The 23,310-nt window shown below is 40.5% G+C and overlaps 1 protein-coding gene across 1 annotated transcript in view; it reads right to left on the bottom strand.

Annotated features, from left to right (window-relative positions):
* LOC111866481 (homeobox protein unc-4-like) overlaps positions 1 to 17,569 on the bottom strand; it is a 111,526-nt gene extending 93,957 nt beyond the window's left edge. The window contains exon 1 of the mRNA XM_023855456.2: positions 16,208 to 17,569. Within this exon, the coding sequence (XP_023711224.1) occupies positions 16,208 to 16,604 (397 nt within the window). The 5' untranslated portion in view covers positions 16,605 to 17,569. The remainder of the gene's footprint in view (positions 1 to 16,207) is intronic.
* Between the last annotated feature and the right edge of the window lie 5,741 nt (positions 17,570 to 23,310).

Below are 23,310 nucleotides of genomic sequence, written 5' to 3'. Positions count from 1 at the left end.
TTGTCAGGTGAGGCAATTAACTGGCCTTTTAACTACCGTAGTATGTTAGTATGTGACCTGAAATACTGCTTCACACTTTTAAATTTAAAGTAAAATTGTTTCACACGCTTAAATGTTAGTAAAATTCCCAGTTGTCAGTTACTTTCCAGATTTTTTCGTCTAGAACAGCCGTGTCAAACATGCGGCCCCTCAACTTTTAGAGCTAATTGATATTAAAATCAATATTACAATTTTAGTAGAAATATTTTTCGTAAAGGCAATTTTCCAACAGACCAGAAGACAAGAAGTCTCACGCAGACATAAATTAGCAGGCTGCAGGAAATTCAATGTTTTGCTATTTCTAACATAATTTCTTGTGTAATCTCTCTTTTTACATATTGAAAAGCTGTTTGATACTTGTCAAAAATGGCACTCTCTTGCTTTTTAAAACTGTAAGATATGTGACTTAAGTAATCATATTGAAATTATTCCTAAATAATAAATAGAATTAAATTTTCCTGTATCAAAATCTAATGTATATTTCTATTTTGATGTGCGGCCCTGGACTATTATGTATAGGGCTGATGTGGCCCTCTGTACAAGTTGAGTTTGACATGCCTGGTCTAGAACGACAGTGCTACATTGATTATGGAGAAGAGGCCGGTAAATGTCACAGGCCCTTATACGTTGTAATATCCGCGATAACAGAAAGTAGTAGCAGAAAGTTTCTCTAGAACACTTTACATTTAATTGTGCTGCATCTGTTTACATTAACCTTTCTGCCTACATAATTTTTATTTTTACTGCCAACGTTTATTTAGGTATAATGTTATGTGTATTATTTATTTTCTCCTTAAATGATTCAAGGTGCCATCTTGTATATTATGTCTGCGTTTCAACATTTTATGGCAGTTTAACCACTGTTGTTATCTAATTCATAACTGCCTTTATACCTATAACCTATTCCATAAATATTTCAGAAAGTTTAATAATACTGTCATATAATGCAACTGTGCACATATAAAATCAATTCAAATTTGATTACATTTTTCAAAGGAAATATTAGAACATAACTTTCGTCTCCGTCTAGCCATGATGAAACGTCCTTTTTTACTCGGTACTAGAGGGACTATCTAGCCTCCTATTCTTATTGGTAGACGTAAAAGGGCCGGAGCGTGAAGCTGACAATTCTCCATCTGCTACCAAAGTCAGGCGAAATAATATAGGGTCTCCGGATGAAAGGTATCCAAAATAAAAATTTATATCTCGGAAACTAATTGTCATACACGTGTCCGGTTTATTTCATCGGAAAGGAAACTCTTTTTTCATGCCCGGCTTACGCGTATGCGCCGCCACATTTCTGCCACCATGTTAGGAATCACCTGGACAGAGAGATGGCTGGGATATTAATTGGCAGAGGTGGACCAATCGCTTGGCCTCCTAGGTCGCCAGATTTAACCCCAGTGATTTTTTTCTTGAGGGGTTATGTGAAGAACATTTTCTACCAGGTTAAGATCAGCGAGTTTCATCACCTGAAAGCCCGCATAAGGGACGCTGTCGCTACGGTAACACCAAATATGCTTCAAGCCTGGATATTTGTGGTGCCACCAAGAGAGCCCACATTTAAATTTATTGAGAAAGTTATATACGCAGGAAAAGACTTTGATAGTTTCCCTTTATAATGGTGTAACCCATTAATGTGTATAATAAATTATTTCTGAGATATAATGATTTTATTTTGGATTCCTTTCATCCGGGCACTCTGTATTTCCAATAGATTTCAAGGTGTACAGGTGTTTGAACAAGGAGAATTTTTACGTGGCGAGAAACGGGACTACTTGTTCAGTCGAACCAGCTACTATGCATCCTCGCCAGTCCTCGCCACTCTGCCAGCCAGAAGTCAGCGTTCTCACAGACCGGATAACCACTCCTTTGGACGGGATAGAAGTGAGAAATTTAAAATCAGTAATTCAGTTTAAGGGATTACCACAAGTAGCAAAAGATGAAAAAGCCATGGTCATAGAATAGAAAAAAGTTTATTGGGCGAGATAAAATAAATTTATGAACCTACAAGGTGAACAGTAAAGAGAAGAAACTCTCTGAAAAGGATTTTGACTCCAGAAAAAGCATTGAAACTTTCTAATCCGTGAAGGCAAGAAATAATATTATTCTCCAGGCACGTTCATTATATTTACATGTTATATTTTATTAAATATTGTGACATGACGACCGAAAGCCGAAATAGTGAAGTCAGAATGGCGGGAGGGGGGGGGACCTAACACAGTCTAAATAAGGAACTTAGTTGTTCTCAGTGGAACAGTTGGTAGGCCTGCTCGTTAAATGGAGGTACCTAAGAATTTAAATAGGTCTAATTATTTTGTTTCATAGTTCATAAACAATGATTTTGGCCCTAACTAAGGTACATTTTTGTGATTTTGTAAAACATTCACTTCAGCTATAGCAGAAAAATAATTCAGTAAACAGTTACTATCACATACAAGTATAATTAGAATAATGAAATCGAGGAGGATGAATGGACAGAGCACGTAGCACGAATATGGAGAAAAGGAATGCATATAGTATTTTGGTGGGAAAACCAGGAGGAAAGAGACCGCTGGGAAGACCTAGGTAGCAGGATAATATAAAGATGGAACTTCGAAAGAGATGGGTTGGAATGGTACGGACTGGATTAATCTGACTCAGGATATGGATATTGGAAGGCTCTTGTGAACACGGTAATGAACCTTCGGATTCCATAAAATGTGCAGAATTTCTTTATCCTGGGGGATAAAATGTCAGTACATTGGAGAAATGGATATTCCAAATGCAAGGAACGTATACGGAAAATCTCTCTAGATTGTATCTCTATAGGCTTATAATCTCCGTGTAATTTTCTTCCTTGTTGACTCACAAACATGGTACGCCTGCGAGTTACGGAACATCTCCTTTGGTACTTCCCCCTTTTACCCTTTACTTTGTCTCATAGGTGTAAAGGTCTGTATAACACACTGTAAGGAGTTTCCATCCAATCACCTACTCGCTGCTCACCTATGAATGCAGTAACCATTAACCCAATCGGCCAGAGACTCACCTGCCTGCAGCTGTAGCTTCCACTGCCATATACCAACCGCAACATCACCTGTTCACTCACCCATCTGTCCAGTACATCCACACGTACACTCAGTAGTTCGCGTTTAAATAGTGTCAAACGAAGCTTTATTGGGACCAAGTGTACTGATGTCATGCTTGAAGTGATCGCAAAATTCCTGCTTCACTACTTTCGGGATCTGCTCTTCATCTCCATGGATTCAGTGTGAACTGAAGTAGCAGTGGGAATGAATTCGTAGTTCTGAGAAGAACTGAGTTAGGCCTATGATCAAAAAATAATTTGTTGATAAACTGAAAAAATCTTAACGTCCCCCTCGAATGGGGCTGTGGGGCTAGACGGCCTGTTTTCAATTCCCGGCATAGGCCACGGGTTCTTATCTAGTCCACAAAGTTATGACTGGTACTTGGGCCCACCCAGCCTCCTATCCAATGACTAACAGTAGATCTTTCCTGGGGGTAAAGCGGTCAAGACGTGAAGCTGATCACCCTCCTCTGTCTAGTGTCGAAATACCCATAAGTCTTCATGGTGTGGTGCTTAATTAAGCACAGGGATAATTTTGCCTTTGACGTTGCTTTGAATGCTGCTAGTTAAGACGGGACGGAAGCCACGTGTTCAGTAAGAGGTTCAGCAAAGTAGACAGCGCAATATTTACCGGTTCATTTATGTACAGCCTATTCATTTATTTTCTTATTTTATTATTTATTTTTCTTGTTTTATTTTTATATTTATTTTTCGACTATGTCCGTATCTTAGGCTACTACAAAAAAAAAAACTCCGTGATTTTTAGTCCGCAAGCAAACTCTACCGACCGAGCGACCGCCGCTTGTCGGCGAAGTTATACTACAAACCTAATCTCGGATTTTAGGATTGTTAGAGAGACTTCTCTGACTTTGGGAAAGTAAAGTGTGGAAAAAATGATTTTGACCGAATTTGAGGTAGGCCTACTATCCCGATGTCTTGAGACACTGAGGAAAATCACGAAAATATATCAAGGTAACTGCAAATCCGGGTTGAGTTCTTAGTGTTGGCATATGATGAATGAACACGTTTCGTACCTATATTAGCGAAGTCAGCTTCAGTGTTTTCTTTTTATTTTTTCAAAAACAGCTTTTTGACTTCCTTTACATTCAACTGATTACATATGGTTGTATCCCTGAAGATAGAACTCCTCGAAACCACCTTGTGAGAAACTCTTATCCTATATTTTGTCGATTTGTTCTGGAATTCTTGAAAATAAATCGAATAGCGTGCTGAACTGAAAAAATGTGAATTACTACAAAGTAGGCTAAGTTAAGAAATCAATATTTTCAGGTTTATTTATTATTATCCATTGCTTAACTATTTAAAATCATCAAACTATATGTCAGCGCTTAACATTTTTGGAGGAGCACATTTTGATATATTCAGTAGCTTGAAATACCAAATGATGCGTGTTCTCATTATTGCAACACTGATTACTGTTATATCATGGCTCATAATTTGTTACTAACCCATGAATTTATCGACTGAGCAATCAAAGGTGAATGGGTACTCGATTAAAAAATTTAATTCGTTGATAACTACGCAGTCTCGAAATTCATATGCACCTTTATATCAATCTATCTATCTATGGATCTACAGCCCTTGTGGAATTTGGCCGCCTTTTCAGTTTCTTGATCTTTTACACAGTCGGTAGGACTCCTTTGACGGGGGATCAGCCCGTCGCAAGGCCATTAACTATAAACAGAATAACACAAACACAGAATAAACCAGACAAACATCTATGCCTCTTCGAACATATGATCCCAGTGTTTGAGCGTGCGAAGACGGTTCATGCCTTAGACCTCGTGCCTACTGTGACTGGCTGTATGCACCTTACAGTGATGCAGAAGTCTGCATTCGAATTTTGTTAATAAGATCTGGCATGAAATCTTGTCACAGGTTTTGTAAGCAGGGCACCTTTTGAGCCAGTAGACAGAGACCGCGCTTGTCATATCGAATGAAATTTCCCAACACATAATTTATCTCTCACGAAGGGAGAACCATGGGTCCCCTGTCTGAGGACAGGGTGCTGAGGAGAGGGAGGATGGAACAAGGGACTGGACAATGCAAAAACAACAAACTCCATGGCTTGAGTCCGCAAGCGAACTGATACCGACCGAGCGACCGCCACTTGTCGGCGAAGTTAGTGCCAACTTTAGCGGATAGAGGGTGTCGCTTGGACAGCACAACGAAACTCCACGGCTTTTAATCTCGGTTTTCTAGACCAGAGCCCCTATTTCTTTGAAATAGCTCGTCAATTGTCCTTACGAGGCTGAGTGGAATCCGTTCCAGACCCACTACTTATTAGAAAATCTGGTAGCGCCGTAAATCGAACCCGGAGCCTCTGGATCTGTAGCCAAGAACTTTGACCAGTAGACAATAGAGGCGGTCGACTGGATAATGAGATTTTATAATTTATATTCTTCACGAAATAGGCTTAATATTTGTGTGATCAGCTCAAGAAGACTGAACCATCGGGTCATAGAACACGCATGGGAACGACGAGAAATGGACACGAAATGTTATTCCAAAACCTAAATGGACCAGAACAATTTGGAGATAAATATCATAGACTTCGATGGAAGGATAATATTAAACTGCATCTGAAAGAATGGGCCACTCGGTAGCGTAGTTGGTTTAGGCACTATGCTGCAAGCCGGAAGGTTGCGGATCGAGTTCCGATGAGGTCATTGAATTTTTCAATTTACCAAATCTTTTCAACCCTCAATATGGCTATGGGGTTCATTCAGCCTCTAACAGAAATGATTACCAGGAAGATTCCTTGGGGGTACAGGACGGCGGGTGCGTAAGGATGACATTACCGCCATCTGAGAGTCGCTTTTCTAGAAGATATGGGAGTCTCGACGTCTCACAAACCTATGAGCTTTCGTGGCCTGCTACAGGGATAGCTTTACCCTGCCTCTTATCTCAAAGAATGGGCTGTGCGAATGTGGACTGAATTTAAGTGGCTCGGAATAGGATTTAGGGTCCTAGGTGATGTGAACCCCGTAACGAAAGTTTGGTTCCATATAAGAAGGAATTTATTGAATTTCTGGTGCAGACTTTGTAATGACTAACATTCTTGCTTTATTCTTCGAAGTTTCAATTTAGGTTCCAGAACACGAAACCAGCTCTTCTGACTGGAAAGTGCCGTACCCGTGTTTCCTTATTTCGCTCAGGAAAATTGCAACGAGCCATGCTGGCGTGTCGTTCCTATTAGACCTATTCGTTTATCTTTCAACACATAAGCCTATCGCTTATAGCTTATGAAATTTGCATAACTTCGTTTATTGCTCCGACTGTACAGCGACGGAGGAATCGAGGTTCGATTCGTGGCAGGGGAAATAGATTTTTCTCATCTTGACAGCGTCTAATCTGGCTCTGGAACCCACCCAGCCTCATATTGGATACCGGGGGCTCTTTCCCTATGGGATAAGGCGACCGGGGCGTGGAGCTGACAACTCACCTCTAACTAGTGTCGAGGTCTAGATAATGTGGATCTATATATACGCTCCCCCCATACGCCTTCATGGCGTAGTGCTTAATTAGCTAATCACAGGGAGAAATTTACCTCTTACTTGAAGTAGAAATTCTATTCTTAGTAGGTTAATCCTCATAGTTGTATCAAATATATAAATTCAAACTCGCAACGTTTAATGATGTGCTGGACCCACATGTGGCCTACAGTTCCATTATTATTTTCATAATTCACACTTTCTTCTGAAAATGCAAATTTTGTGGCCATGTGCTTTCATTTCTTGAAGAATGCCTAACTCCTGTAGCGCTTCATACCGTCAGTAAGTCTACCAAGGAAAATTGATTTTCACTTCCATGGGGCTTTGTGTAGGCGTAAATATTTCTTGACTCCGTGTAATAAACCTTAACCTATTAAATTTTAAATAAATTGAATCCTGCGAGAAATTGACCCTCCTGTCATCTCTCTGCACTCCAACATTTGTCACAGCAGGTGCTGGTGCTATATACATATAAATAGGTAAGCTTACTGGTGAAACAGGACTTGTGTTTTCTGAAGAGATTTAATTTACTATAATCTGGTGAAGAGTAATTTTGCAGCACGAGCGCTAATTTGAAACCTCAAAATACTGTACTGACCACAACGCAAGCCTCATAATGACAAGATATATTTTTTTTTTAAATATTTATCATTTATTATTATTTATATAATTAGATATTTATAATTCTGTATTTAAGCAGCCTGTTGCAAGCCATATTAGAACGTCTATGTAAGAGTATAACCCAGTCCGTTAATAATGCAACAAATTGTTCCTTTTCTTCCATTTATACTTTTAACGCAATATGTTTCTGCCCTAGATGACCATCTTCAAGTGTATTAATATATTGAAACTGCTACACTGCATTAATATACGGTAACATCAAACGCTGTAATCCACTTAACAAAATAAATTCCATTAAAATTTTATATTAAAATTTTCATTACTTTGGTCAAATTCTATTCCACCTCACAAGGGGTGTCGTCCATTTGTTTAGAACTATGTGTTCGTCTCCATGTTTGTTTTTCTGTTCGTTAGCTCGTTTTTCTGTTACGTTTGCACTCTGTAATATTCCCCTTGCTTGTGCGTTGATCCTTCTAGCAGTGTGTGGTGTTGTCTTCACTAGTGCCTCTATATCTATATATGTTTTAAGGAGTTATAGTTGTATTTTTGCTGAATGTAAGTACACCAGTGAAGAGCAAGTAGCAATGAGAGGACGGCTGTCGGATCAGCAACTCTGGGGCAGCTCTGTGATATTGCATCTTCCAGACGAATTCTCTATTTATTCTTGGCCACCTTCATTTGAAAAGAGCTCTTCACAATCAGTTATATCAATTGTACTTCGGGAAAGGCTTGTCATTCGCCATACATGGTCAGTAAGCAGAGGAAACTTATCAGGAAAGTCAAAGTGGTCGAACATTTCGAAACTCACTTCTCATGCCTGCATCAAACCTCAGATCTGTCACCGCCATTTCAAATTCAGCTGGTACAGTTGCAATATTAACTTCTAATGGTATTGAAAATAAGTTTAACGTGGCCGTATGCTTGCGTATATCTTGACTGGTTCATGAAGCTGAGACTCTTCCGTGCATTGCCTAACGTCAGTGTGGTTTGTTGTGTCAGAATCCGAGTCATAGCTCTGTCCCCAAAATTGAATCAATTTCTCGAAGAGTGTTTTGTGACAAAACAAGTTATTGGTAGGGAAACTCGTTCCTTGTGGGTTGATGTTCAGTTAATTAGTGTGTTAAGTGATGAAAATAGAAAAGCTGCCTCAAAGTCGAACTTCCAAACCCGACGTAAAGGTGTCCCCTCTGTTTACAGAAGTAATTCAATTTGTAACTTTGAGGATTATGTAGGCATTTAGCACTCGACCACGACAAAACCGAGGAATATCTCAAGTATACAAATTTCGTATCGCTCAAGAAGTATTTAAATTTAAGATGATACGTTCTTTTTGACTTAATGAAATTAACTAACTAACTAACTAACTAGTCCACGGAGGTGAGCCTATCTTCAGAAGCCGCCAGTTGTGCAGCCACTCAAGAATTTGCAAAAAAATTTGTGGACTCCGAAAGTTTACTACCATCTTCAAAAGAGTCCTCTGCTGGTCTCTATCTTGTGCCAGATAAATCCAACCCATACCACCCCATCATATATCTCTAAGATCTTAATATTACCCTTCCACCTGCGTCTGGGTCTTACTAATGGTCTCTTTCCTTCTGGCTTTAGCATCAAAACCTTGTACGCATTCAGCTTCTTCCCATATATGCTACGTGTCCTACCTATCAGCTCTTCTTTATCTGATTATTATAAATATATTTGGAGAAGAGTACAAGTTATGAAGTTCCTCATTCTGTAGTTTTCTCTAACATCCTGTCAGTTCATTCCTCTTCGGTCCAAAAATTCTCCTCAGTACCCTGTTCTCAAACGCCCTCAATCTACGTTCCTCCCTTAATGTCAGAGACCAAGTTTCACACCCATACGAAGATCTGATTGTAATTGCTTAGAATATAATGTTGGGTTATTCATGTTTGAATGTTACGAAATGTTACGCACGGTTCTCGGGTGTATCAAGCAGTGGCACATTATCACATCAGAACGTGATCTGCTCTATTCTTCACTTGCTGCTGATAAGTGAAGTCATACCGCTGCTGTATAGGCTCTGTCTGGCGCCCCACCTGTCAGAACCCCAGATAGGCTCTGCAGCACCGCCTACACTTCTTCATATAGGCTTCCAACTGCATCTGCAGTGATTCCTTAGGCGTACTTGCAGCTTTATCCAGCGCCATTTCATTCCACGAAGGAAAAGAGCAAATGGCCCTATGTTGTTCAGGTGGGGGCTTTCATTCATCACTACAAGCGGAAATTTAAGGTTTATTCAATGCTATTTCGGATTTCTTCCATTTTCTTCCAGTACTGAATCTTCATACTCGTATACTGTTCTGGGTTTGAGGTTTCCACAGTGGTAAGTATGAAGAATAACTTTCCGGATGTCACGCCACATACTCTGATACAAGTTAATCTAACTTCCGGAGAAAATGTACTGTTTCCATCTTCAGGAAGAGTAAGTCAAACAAGCACATTCAATGCTACTTTAAGGCATTAGTGGTAGAAGGTAAAGCTATCCCTGTAACAGGCCGTGAAGGCCCATAAGGTTGTGAGATGTTGAGGGTCCCACATTTTCTAGAAAATCGGCTAACAGACGGGGGTGAAATTGTCAGCCTTATGCCCCGGCCGACCTTTACCCCAAAGAAGATTCCTGGTACTCATTTCTGTTAGAGGCTGAGTCGACCCCAGGGCTATAGTGCGGTTGGAAGAGTTAGGTAAATTGAAAAAATCCACCTCAACAGGACTCGAAACCACAACCTTCCGGCCTGTAGCAAAGTGCCTCAACCAACTACGCTACCACGTGCCCCCGTGTCAGTGGTGGTACCTGGCGGAAAATATCTAAATAACACCTTTATTTAGAAAAGTATTTAAAATTTGTTACAGTTCAAAATTTATTTTTATTAGCGAAACAAAATTGATGTTGACTACCACCATAATTATTGGAAACTTACTCTAGCGTAGTTGGTTGAGAAGCCGGAAAGTCACGTGTTCGATTTCCGATGAGGTTATTGGATTCTTTTTAATTGATTTAATCCTTCCAGCTGCACTATGGCCCTGGGGTCGACTCAGCCTCTAACAGAAATGAGTACCAGGGATCTTCTGGGGGTTAAAGGTCGGCCGGCGCATAAGGCTGACAATTTCACCCCCGTCTGTTAGCCGATTGTCTAGAAAATGTGGGAGCCTCGACGTCTCACAATCCTATGGGCCCTCATGGCCTGTTACAGGGATAGCTTTACTTTTACATTACTGTGACATACACTAGGAATTCTGCAGATATAACGTATATTCCTAAGATGTTCGGAAATTATTTGGAGACTTTTAGGCGGTACAGATGGTCACATGGTAAGGGCCCCAAGCAGCTGCCTACTTGCCAGATTTTTCAGAGAAGCGCTAACCAAAATCCTATACAGGATTAGCAGTGGATGTTTAATGTAAATTCTCTGAGAATGTTGCTCACTTCGTAAAGTTAAGAGATTCATTTCCCCCCAATCTCGCTTCGAACACGGAATCGTTTTTATGAAACTAATTTCACAGCTGACTGCCTTAGATAGCCGTCGTCGTTGTCACTACCTTGGTTAAGGACAAAGCTGCAACCTGCTGATGGGTCTGTTGTCTCTTTTTGCAGTAATGTTGCTAAGTTGAATGTTTCGGATTCAGGATTCTCTGAATCTTGTATTTCGTCTTGCCTAATTATAGACCTGAAGATTAACTACTGAATGGGTCTACAAGATTATTCAATTTCTGCAAAAGGCGGGAAAAGGAAAATGTATTAACTAAATAGCTACTTAGTTCTAAGTCCTTCTGAGAAACCACCACTCCGGAGGCAGTTGAATTAAGTCCACATCACTGCATCCTATTTCTCTAAGACCAATTTTAATATTATTCCTCCACCTAGCGGTCTCTTTTCTTATATCTTTCCAAACAAAGTCTTTGTATTCCTCTTCTTCTCCACGCTTGTCAAATGCCCTGCCCATCTCATCCTCCTTGACTTGATCATTTTAATCAATTTTGGCGAAGAGTACAAGTTATGAAGCTCCTCAGTATATAATTTTCTCCAACCTCCTATTATTTCATTCCCCTTCGGATCAAATATTCTCCTCAGCACCCTGTTCTCAAAATTCCTCAGTTTATGTTCCTCCCTTGATGTCGGAGACCGAGTTTCATACCCATACGAAGACCTAACTGATTGTAATTGATAGAATATAATGTTGGGTTATTCATATTTGATAACAACAAGGAAAATAGAGCTTAGTCATTTCTGCTACGTTGAATTTCATACTAAAGCAAAGTATCCACCAAACAGAGCCTTTGAGTAATTTAATGTTTTATGTAACTCAGGCTTGCAGAGGAAAATTCTTTTCACCTAAAATGTTTCATGGACCTACTGTTGATAGGCCGACATAATGAAATTATTGTGAGAATATTGTCACGTGATCTGAGTGAATATAGACTGTGTATGGATTGGTAATCGGATATACGGGACTCTCTGATAAAGCCCGTGACTAAAGTTTATGAGTGTAAGAACTTAACAAGAGTATATAAATAAAAAGGGTCATTTTGTTAACAAATTAATAATTCAACTACAACAGCGTGGGTTGGCCTGTAGGCTTTAGAATTTAAGGCTGTGATTGCTCAAAATTACCTAAAGAAATTATCTAAAACCTTTGGTACGCAGTTAAATAAGGAATCTGATGATGTGAAACCTTTGCTACATTCTTTCTTGGAAAATGATGGCAGGAATAAACCGACTGAATTAATTTTAATCTCTGTGTGGCTGACAAACGCAGTCTACTTGATTTAATATGCTTGCTATCACTACTAAACACACGCAAGCTCTTGGATGTAAGACTAACAGTACTTAACCTAAACGCTGGCCTGTTAAATTTGTTGGATTTACCTCTAACACCACCAAATAAATATATGCTGTTGAATTTAACACTAATGCAATAAATAAATGTATTCTGTTGGATTTAACACTAACAATACTAGGCCTAACCATATGTATTGTACTTCTTTTGGCTTATTTTGGACTTCACCCATCGTCCGGCATATAAAAGACAAAAAACCACGACGTTTCGGAGACTGGATCTGTCTCCGTCTTCAGGTGGATAGGGAAGGTTTAACATACTCAGTTGGGCCCCTTAGAAAGAGCTAGTCTCAATCACTGGACAAACCTTGATCTGTAGAAACAACCTATGAACAACCGACAACCGGTTCCATCAATACATATGTATTGTGTTGGATTTAACACTAACAGTACTAGGCCTAACCATATGTATTGTGTTGGATTTAACACTAACAGTACTAGGCCTAACTATATGCAGTTTGTTAGATTTAACACTGACAGCATTAGGCCTAACCGTATGCAGTTTGTTGGATTTAACACTAAGAGTATTAGGCCTAACCATATGTATTGTGTTGGATTTAACAGTAACAGTACTAGGTTTAACCATATGTATTCTGTTGGATTTAACACTAACAGTACTAGGTTTAACCATATATATTGTGTTGGATTTAACACTAACAGTACTAGGTTTAACCATATGTATTGTGTTGGATTTAACACTAATAGTACTAGGCTTAACCGTATGTATTGTGTTGGATTTAACACTAACACCATTAGGGTCTCGAGGAACGAAACTGTTGTATCTTCACATACTGACACTGAAAATATGATCCTCTTCAAGAAACTCATCTTAGAATAGTGTAAGCAGGTAAACCACTTTCAGAAGTTCTGATGCATGTTTATCTTCGTCTTAAAAGGCCTACACAATAACGAATTCGATGACCTAACAGCAATTAGGCATGAATTTATTTGTAGATTCTAAAGTATTTTGACGATGGTGTATAAGGCTCAGAATTACCGGGTTTTTGGACCTTGTCCATCGTCTGGTACTTTAAAAACAGAGAATACAACGTTTCGGAAACTGGATCTGTTTCCATCCTCAGGTGAGGGATGGGTGACACTTGCTCTGTTGGGTCCCCTAGAAAGAGCTAATCAGTCCGTTGATTGGGGTTAGCTCTTTCTAACGGAGCGAACAGAATAAATGTCTCCAACCCTCTCACTTGAGGACGGAAACAGATCCAGTTTCCGAAACGTTGTGTTCGCTGTTTTTTAAAATATTCGTACCAGATGATGGACAAAATCCAAGACCCAGTAATCCTGAACGGATTTATTTGCGAAATATTTTGAGAGCTTAAAAGTTTGTCACAGACCATAATGCACCAGCAGCTTCGACTCTTTGACGTTTTAGAGATCAGGGAAACTTTTGCGTAGGGAAAGTTAAATTTCGAACCGATTTAAATGCAACGAAATTTCCACTCAGATCCATGATATGACACTCACTAAGCTTAATATCCTGATTAATTTTTCTGTTATATTATTATTATTATTATTATCTAGTTCCACCGACATCGCTGCAACATAGTTCGAAGCCTCTAAACATTCGGAAGACACATCCACATTCAGGCGCCTGTGCTAATAACGTATTTCATCAAAGTTAATGTTTAGTGTATAGTATACTCTTTAATAATATTAAATTATTTCATTGTAGCTGTAATTGTATTTGCATTGTATTCATTAGGCATGTACCGTCTTCGCTCCCTTGGAAACCGGGATCGTAGGTTCGAATCTCACTCAGGGCATGGATGTTTAATTTGTTTCTGTGCGTTTTTCTGTGTTTGTGTACAAGTAGAGGCCTTGTGACGAGCTGATCACCCGTCCAAGGAGTCCTACCGAATGTGTAAGAGCTAGAAAAACCGAAGTGAACGGAGAAGTTCATGGAGGTAGGCCTAGGCCCACTGGGGCTGTAGTGCCAAGGGAAAAAAAATTGTATTCATTATGTGTAGGGTGTCCTTTATTGCTGTTGTAGTTCTGGGTGCTGTGTTTTGTTTGAATGTGGTGTGTTATTTTGTGTGATATGTTTTATTTGTGTGTTGTGTCTTGTTGTAGTACCGCTGCCACCCTGTAAAAACCAATTTGCAGTGAAAAAAATAATAAAAAAATATTACTCATGGAACTGAGTGCTTCTTGAAGAGCCACCAATTCTGCAGCTACTCAGAAATTTTCTACAATTTTATGGAACTCGAAAGTTCATTACCGTGTTCACAATAGCCCTCCACTGATCGATAACCTGAGCCAGATCAATCTAATCTATACCATCCCAACCTATCTCTCTGAGATGAATTTTAATATTGTCCACCCACCTACGCCAAGGTCTTCACAAGGGTCTCTTTCCTTCTGACTTTCCCACCAATACTCTGTATGCATTCCTCTTCTCCCTCATTTGTGCTACATGCCCTAATAATAATAATAATAATAATAATAATAATAATAATAATAATAATAATAATAATAATAATAATAATAATATAATAACGTACAGGCAGAAGCATACAATATCATTGGCTAAAATAGACACAGAAATAAAGTAGGCCTATGCACGAGATCATGGTTAAATATATATATTTTGTCGATATTATTTTTAAAATATTTCGTTTTTGAGGAAGATGTCAGTAACTAATAGCCTACCGCACTGGGCAAAATTGTTCATGGTGTTTTTAGGTTTGGGGGAGGGGCGGTGTTTAGATCACTCAGTCGTTGTACCTATTACTAAGATAACTTTAATTGATTAAATTTCTGATATTCATATAATAATTGACAAGTAAGGGACGAAATATTCCAAGTAACCTAACCTAAATAAATATTAGGCCATATATAATTTCGTTATATTAATTTGTAACTTAAATTCCAAATCCGAAATAAAAAGCTGTTGAAAATTATTTTTCGGTTAACACGCAGACAGGTGAACACACTCAACAGTCGTAAGGCAAAGCTTAAATTTGCATAAATAAGATAAAAATTACATGCAATTTGTAATGTAATGTAAGAAATACTGTATAAATATACCACACATTTTAACTGTTTAAAGCCCAGTGGTTTCTATATGCACCACCTGCTTCAATATACTAAAACTCTGCGCTCTGTCTACAAAGTGTGTTTATGTGTTTCGTACGTTTCTCACAGCAAATATCAACTGTTTGCCTAAACAGCATTGACTGTCCGCTCTCTGCAGCTGAGACGTAATGTGTTTCCAGTGAGGTACGAACTGAATTCTTATGTATTATTTAGAGCAATTATTTCAAGGTTCAACTAAATTATTAAAATGGATAATCGAATTTGCTCTATTTTTGCTATGAATGTATTATCCTTGAAATCTGTAGCCTTGTTTTGTAGACCTAAATTAGAGAAGTTGTTTCAGTAATGTAATTGCAGAAATATCGTTACAGAATAATTACTTAATGCCGTGTTCATTAGACAACGCCTAAGGTATGACAGTCAATTCCATATTATATAAGCTAACTAGTACGTCCTTTCTTACTCTCGTCTGGCCCTTGTTTAGCGCTCTCCCGGCAATTAGCACCCGGTGTCACTTCATGTGGGATTTGTGTCAAAGTGGCATAAGAAGATCGGTTTCCCCTACCAATTTATATTCCACCAAACTGCTCTCTTACTTTCATATACCATTCGGAGATGGTTAGTTTCTTGGAGTGGGGTAAGGCTGAGACCACTTGGAGGTACCGTCTATTATACCAGCCGCGGATGATAGATGATGAGTGTGGAGCAGTCGGTGGAATGAGAATTGGCAGGGGAAACCGAAGTACTAGGAGAAAACCTACCCAAATGACACTTTATCAATCAAAATCCCACATGACCTGACCTGGGCTCGAATCCTCACCGCCGCATGAGTTACTGCACGGTTAAGGGAGTCAGCTGATACCATAAATAAGAAATAGGTGTGAAAGACTTGTTAACAGTTCAGCTAAGACATACGAGAAAAGTCATCCACGTCTGACACCAAATGTAACCTTTGTGGAGTTGGAGCGCGGGACAAAAAGGAGACGTTGTTTGCGCCGGAAACCGAACGAAACAAAGCTGTGATAAGCTGCTGTTAGTTAAATGGATTCATGAGGTTACCTTTCTTAGGTGACGCTCCCCCAGACGCGCTATCGTCGCTCAGTTGCAGCACCCTCCTTCTGATGACGCTGCCGGTTCCCAGATCCACGGGCCCTCCCGCTTCGTGCTGCCGATTGTTTGCTCCGACAACAGACGCTGCCAGAGATGCGAACCTGGGACTCAATGCTGCAGCTCCGTGATGATGCAGGAACCCAGGTGGTACGGCAAACCCGGCGAGACCCATGGGGAATCCCCCAGTCGCCCCACCGCTCCGAGATGTTGCAAAATGTGTTGACGCGTGGAAAAACGGAGGCATGACAGGAGGCCTCGTTAAACAAGCACTGCCCCCAGTGGCGGCTGCTGCAGCGGCAGCGTAGAGTTGTAACGGGGGTGGTAACCCTCCCGTCTCCAATACCATAGTATTCTAATACACAGCCGCCCCTTTCATAGAAAGGGCTCCAACAGTAAACCTTGCAGCACCCTTATAGAAAAATTTCCTCACGAAAATGAACCGTGCAGACTATTCGGTCGTGCTTTGCGTTCTGGAGAAGTGCTTCTTCACAGATGATCATCAGGACCAAAGTTAATCGGTTACTTCTGCTGGACACCTCCATCAGAACAATTTTCTACAGTTCCCTGACAAATTCTCTTCCATTTTCGACATCTTTGGTTTCTGTGTGCGTCTAATTGTGACCAGAAATCGATTTTATCTCCTTTAGCTTCTGCCTCATTAGCAAGTAAATATATTTGTCGCGTACATTCATACAGATTTCTTCTTTAAATACAAAAACTTATTTCCAGTTGCGTTGCTTGTCTTTCTCAAAGTTATCAGTAGAGTTAATAGTCACTTAAACATAATCTACTGTTTTCTAATTTTCACAGTTACTTACCTCAAATAGGCTCAATGTAAGTAACACCTTAAATTATTCTTGGAGTCCAGTAAAACTGATGTCTTTAACGATAACAATGTCACGAAGATAACTAATTGTTGGTAACTTCATTGCGTCTTTAAACTCGCGTCGTTAACTCGCATAAGTTCTCTGGACATTAGAAAATCATCCACACGCGTAACATATCAGCACTTGAAATGTTTTTGTTTCTGATTTTCATTTATTTATAACATTTCTCTTGCAATTAGCTAACGTTTTCTTTTTTAAACAGTACCAACTGGAAACACTGAATAATTCGTCATCGCCAGCTGAAGATTTGCGTTGAGTTGGTATTTAATTCAGTTAATTGTTGTATTAATCAAAAGCTTTTTTTTTTTTTGGAGCTGGTAAATTTTTGTTGTTGAAATATCTCGAAAGTCATTGGAAAAACAGTTTTCCCCCACATTCACACTATGCCAAACAGACCGTCATTTTCACTGACTTCCGAACAGCCTTTGATACTCCACTGTTCTCTGACATCAGACACTTCGCTGGCTAATGACGACAGAGGGAGGGGAGTATGCCATCCCTCCCCTCTCCTACCTCAACCATCCAACCGTCACGGCTCCCCACTCCTTGGTCTTGTATTCCCTCTCCTTTGACTCGCTATCAGGAATCCCTGCGCTGCTATTGGACATTTCGATAACCTCTCCCATTATTACGACTCCACCTACTTATGTTTAGGTTTTCATAACAATTGCAAACTCCGCCCAATGGATTTCTAGTTCTGTCTCTCCTCGCGTTTAGTTTTGACAGGGTACTAAGTAGAAATCAAATTAAAGGGGCAGCTTTCCTTGTAAATATTTCTCTTTTTATGATGCGAGTGGAGTGAGAAGGAGGGGGAGAAGGGGAAATTGTTCATTCAATTAAGGGCGGGGATAAGTGTTGAAAATTGATGACACGTAGGAGGGGCTGGAAGTGATGGCTTCCAATTTGCTTTTTATGTTATTTCTGAAATAAAGAAACAATGCAACTCATTTCTAAGTTTATAAAAACGTTAAAGATGATGATGACAACCTCGAAGCGATGAAATCTTCACACGCGGTAAGCTCCATGTTTTCACACGTGTTCCTTAACCTCCAGTTTGAAATGTAGGAACACGAACCAGCCTGTCACACGAACACCTCTAGAACGTATCACAGAATTTAAGTTAGTTTCGTCAGTTTCCAGCCTGCGTGCTGACACATGTAACTTTCATACCTACAACAATGTTGTCTTCTGGGATATAAGGCATGTAATCCGTTGAAAGCCAACCGACGTTTCGGAGAAACATGTCACCTCCATCATCATTGTCGTTGTATAAACCAAACAAGAAAGCAGCAGAACTTGTCAACAATTTTATGCTTTTTTTCTTTCTTGGCTTAACCTTGAACCCTGAAGATGGGGGTGACATGTTCTTCCGAAACGTCTGTTGACTACCGAAGGACCAGATTCCGTTACTTCCCAGAAAATGGGACACTTCTTTGTTACCAACGAGAAAAACTCAAATCCTACAAGTGTGGAATGTTTATTAAGTCGAACTGACCCCACAGGTGAAGCACAGAGAGCAAGGTGGGACTCTAGCAGGATTGTATTGGCGGAGGGTCACAGACATAAAGTAGTGTCTAGGATTTCTTCCTTTTCGGATCACCTGCAATAATTATGAGAAGGTTTCTGTAGAGAGGTTTGGTAGAAAGAAATGTATCCCTGTACTTAAATATGTAATTAAGCACCATGCTATGAAAACTTATTGGTGAGTGAAGGTATAGCTCCATAGTTCTTGACCTAGACACTAGATGGATGTGAGTGGTGAGCTTCACGCCCTGGTCACTTGACCCCCGAAAGAAAAGCCCATGGTACCCATTGGATAGGAGTCTGGGTGGGCCCCAAAGTCTGTCTGGACGATGTGGAGAAGAGAAAAGTCATTTGACCCTGTCGGAAATCGAACTCCGGTCGTCCAGTCCATAGCATAGTCGCTGTACCGACTGAGCCATCCCGGAACCTAGAAATCTGTAGTAGGCATACGCTAGCGCAGCTGTCTCCTAATAGGCCCTGTATCATCTCTCACAAGCCAATGCAGCATTAATATTATGATAGGCCTATATAGGCTACTCCAGAACTTTAGGCTTCTCTACCATTCCGTAACATAATTGCGAATTTCGTTGTTATTTCTTTAGTTGAAAAACGGCGTACACGGAATTACTTGTACAGATTGTCCGAACCCCTCCTGTAAAGTGAGCCGGGATAGCGTATTCGGCACAGCGACTGGCTACGGGCTGGACGACCGAAGGTTCGGAGTTCGAGTTTCTGTAGGGTCAAGAATTTTATCTTCTCCATGTCATCCATACAGGCTCTGTGGTCCACCCAACCTCTTATCTAATTTATATCGGAGGCTATTTCTCCGTGGGTAAAGCGGCCAGGGCGTGAAGCTGATCAGTCACCTCCAGCTAGTGCCGAGGTCAAGAAAATGTGGATCTATACATACTCTCCTTCGCACGTCTTCATGGCGTAGTGCTTAATTAGTTAAGCACAGGGACAACTTTACCTTACTCTTGCTGTAGGATAAAGACGGCCTTCTCAACCTATTGCTAAATGTCGAAGCCGAGTCTGCCCACTTACCTATTTCCGTAGATCTTCATTCAGTAGATCTATTACAAAAGTCTATTATTATTTTCATTAGTTAAAATTTTTAAGAGGAATTTATATTCTGCCTACATGAAATTTATAGGACATAACCTCTAATTTTCTCACTGTCTCCAACTTTCCAAATTTGTAATTAGAAGCACCATTTCTTACGTAGCTTAATGTCTGAATATAGGCCATTTAGATCTCTAAGAGATCCTCACAGATCTCCCAAATTTCATGTTCCTAGCTTTGTATTTTGCCGATCACAGTGGCTGCTTCGTTTAAGGCATGAATTGTGTTCGCTCTTTCGAACGCTGGGATCGTGAGTTCAAATCCTACTTAATGCACAGATGTCTGAGTGTGTTTATTCTGTGTGTAGGTAGCAGCCTTGCGGCGGACTGATCCCCCGTCGAAGGGGTCCTACCGACTGTGTATAGGGTTAAGAAACTGAAAAAGCCGCCAAGTTCCAACAGAGGAATGTAGAGCCATAGACAGACAGACGTATAGTTGCATTGGTTTCTTAATTACCTTCCTAAACCGGAAAGCAGGAGGAACCACACCACGTTGCTATTTTTAAAATTCTGCTGGAATATTATTTAAATACAAGTTACGTATTTTTTCAAGGTCAATTGTGATAACTTAGGTAATACTGCTAACTATAGCGACGAAGCTACGCGATGGACGACCGAGGAATTGGGGTTCGGTTCCAGTCAGAAACGAAAGATTTCTCAACAGGCTCAAACATGCTTTGGAGCCCAACGAGCCTCCTGCCCACCGGATAGCGAGGGCTATTTTGTTGGGGGTAAAGCGACCCGGATGTAAAACAGACCACTCACTTCCATCTAGTGCCGTTTGGGTGTTGATGGTGTGGTGAACAGTTGATCACTGCAGCCACTGTGTAACTGCTGCAGTGGAAGGGAACACAAGAGCAGTTCAGTGCAGCGTGGCGAATAGCGGAAGGAAGGAAGATTTACAAAGAGGCCTATAGGCTTATATATATATATTATTAACGTAATTCATGTAACGGTGTAGGCCTAAAGCAGCAAGACAAAGCTGAATTAGACACTGCTTCCATTATTTTGAACAGATAAAAGCGGCTTATGAAACCAGTTTGCTGTCTGTCTGTTTATCCTTTCTGTGCAAAAGGTAAAGCTATCCCTGTAACAAGCCGCGGATGCCCACAGTGTTGTGAGACGTCGAGGCTCCCACAATCGGCCCATAGATGGCGGAAAGTTTGTCAGATTTACGCGTCGGCCGCCCTATACCCCCAGGAAGATTCCTAGTACTCATTTGTGTTAGAGGCTGAGTCGATCCCATGGCCATAATGCAGCTGGAAAGATTAGGTCAATTGAAAAATCTAACGATCTCATCGGTAATCGAACCCGCGACCTCACAGCTTGTAGTACAGTGCCTCAATCAGCTACGCTACCGCGTTCACGTCTTTCTGGGTATCTTTCCCTAAAACTTGTTACGAGCATTTTTGTTGTCTTTGTGTCTTTGTATCCCTTACTATTTTTTTTTTGTTTCCTATACGGTCCGTGTCGTATATAAAGAAAATATGCTATTAGTTCTTCCCAGGTTTTGTTCGTTGTACATGTTATATTTTGAATAAATAAATTAACTGATGTAGATCTGTAGTCCTTTATAACCTATATGACTGCTTTGCGTCGGTATTTCCGTTCTGCCTAATCCTCCTCCTAAGTTTCTCACAGTGGCCGCGCGGTCTAAGGCATGGACTATCTTCTCTCGCTCGGAAGCTGGGATCGTGGATTCGAATCCCATTCAAGGCATTGGTGTCTGTTTTCGTTTATTCTGTGTTTGTGTTGTCCTGTATTTAGGTAGATACCTAGCTACGGGCTGATCCCCCGTCCAAGGAGTTCTACCGCCTGTGAAAAAATGATTACGGAACTGAATAAGAGGCCATGACCCTAAATGGGCTGGAAGAGCCATTGAAAAAAAAATCCTGCTCTTAAAGCAGCAACAAACTGGATTCGATCTGTTAAAATCGGAAGTGCAACAGTTATGCCTAATCCCAAATGGACATATTCCCTTTCTACTTGCAGACAGACCAGTTGCAGTTTATCCAGTATCGCGTTATGAAAATCCCTATACGCAATACACGCAGTGGCCTCCTATATTTCCTTTTATAAAGCCCCTTTCTTGCTTCTTTTTCTCCTTCTCGGTGCTCGCGCGATTTCTCTCGCAGTTCACGTGAACTTCTTGACTGAGCGCATCGGATGATTGATCTAGGGCACGTGACGGCACTAGCAGAGCAAGCCACGGTGTACTGAACACAGCGCCGGAACTTATCGGAAAAATATGCCTCTTCTTCATGTATATATTATATTAGGCACTGCTTAGCTTTCAGAAACAGTCTACAGCATACAAAAAACTACAGGCTATAACACGTGGGCCATCTTTCAATGATTTCAATACAGATAAATTGTTATTCTTTAATTGCTAGTGGGGTGGGACTAAGTCCCTTGTACTGCGGCCACTTCTGGCCTATTGTACCAGCCCAAGATGATAGGTGATGGTGATTGTGGAGCAATTGGTGGAATGAAGATTGGCAAGGGAAACCGAAGTACTCGGAGAAAACCTGCCCCAGCGCCACTTTGTCCGCCACAAATCCCACTTTACCAGACCCGGGATCGAACCCGGGCCGCCGCGGTGGGAACCCAGCGACTAACAGCTTGAGTTATGGCGCGGCCTTTTTTGGCCTTTTAATGGCATATGCTACACGTTTTGTTTCTGTCTAGCAATGTGTGGTTCGCGAGAATATTAAAATTGCATCTCAGTTCCTGTAATCCCTTTTGTCTTCCCGTCTGCTGTTCAAAAACATAAAAATTAGAATATACAAAACTTTAATTTTGCCTGTGGTTCTGTATGGGCGTGAAACTTGGTCTCTGACATTAAGGGCGGAACATAGACTGAGGGTGTTTGAGGAGAACATTTGGACCGACGAGAGATGAAGTGAGAGGAGATTGGAGAAAAGTGCATAATGAGGAACTTCATAGATTGTGTTCTTCTCCAAGTATAATTAGAATGATCAAATCAAGGAGGATGAGGTGGTCAGGGCATGTAGCACGAATGGGGGAGACGAGGAATACATATATGACATTGGTGGGAAAGCCAGAAGGAAAGAGACCACTGGAAAGACCAAGGCGTAGGTGGGTGGATAATTTTAAAATGGATCTTAGAGAGATAGGATGGGATGGTATTGATTGGATTGATCTGAATCAGGATAAGACCAGTGGAAGACTCTTGTGAACACGGTAATAAACCTTTGGTTTCCATAAAATGCTGGGAAATTCTTGAGTAGCTACAGAATTGGCAGCTCCTCCAGAAGGGTTCAGCTCCATGAGTAAATAAATAAGTTCCTGTAATCAGATAGGGTCGTTGCGCACTAAACCTACCAGAACATCAGAAATTATCGTGGCTCGAAGAGAATAAAATTATCCAGCTGGTAACTCAGACTACAGGTTCTAGGGCGGCGAATGTTAGCACAATTAATGAATAACTGTTTAGGATTTAGCCTGATTGAAGTACTATCCCAGGATTTCTCTTGGTGTGACGAAGAACATCAGGATG

Source organism: Cryptotermes secundus, unplaced genomic scaffold (assembly GCF_002891405.2).
Source record: "Cryptotermes secundus unplaced genomic scaffold, Csec_1.0 scaffold375, whole genome shotgun sequence".
NCBI classification, from domain to species: Eukaryota; Metazoa; Arthropoda; class Insecta; order Blattodea; family Kalotermitidae; genus Cryptotermes; species Cryptotermes secundus.
Note: the sequence above shows the minus strand (reverse complement) of the source record. Positions and strands in the feature narration are given on the sequence as shown.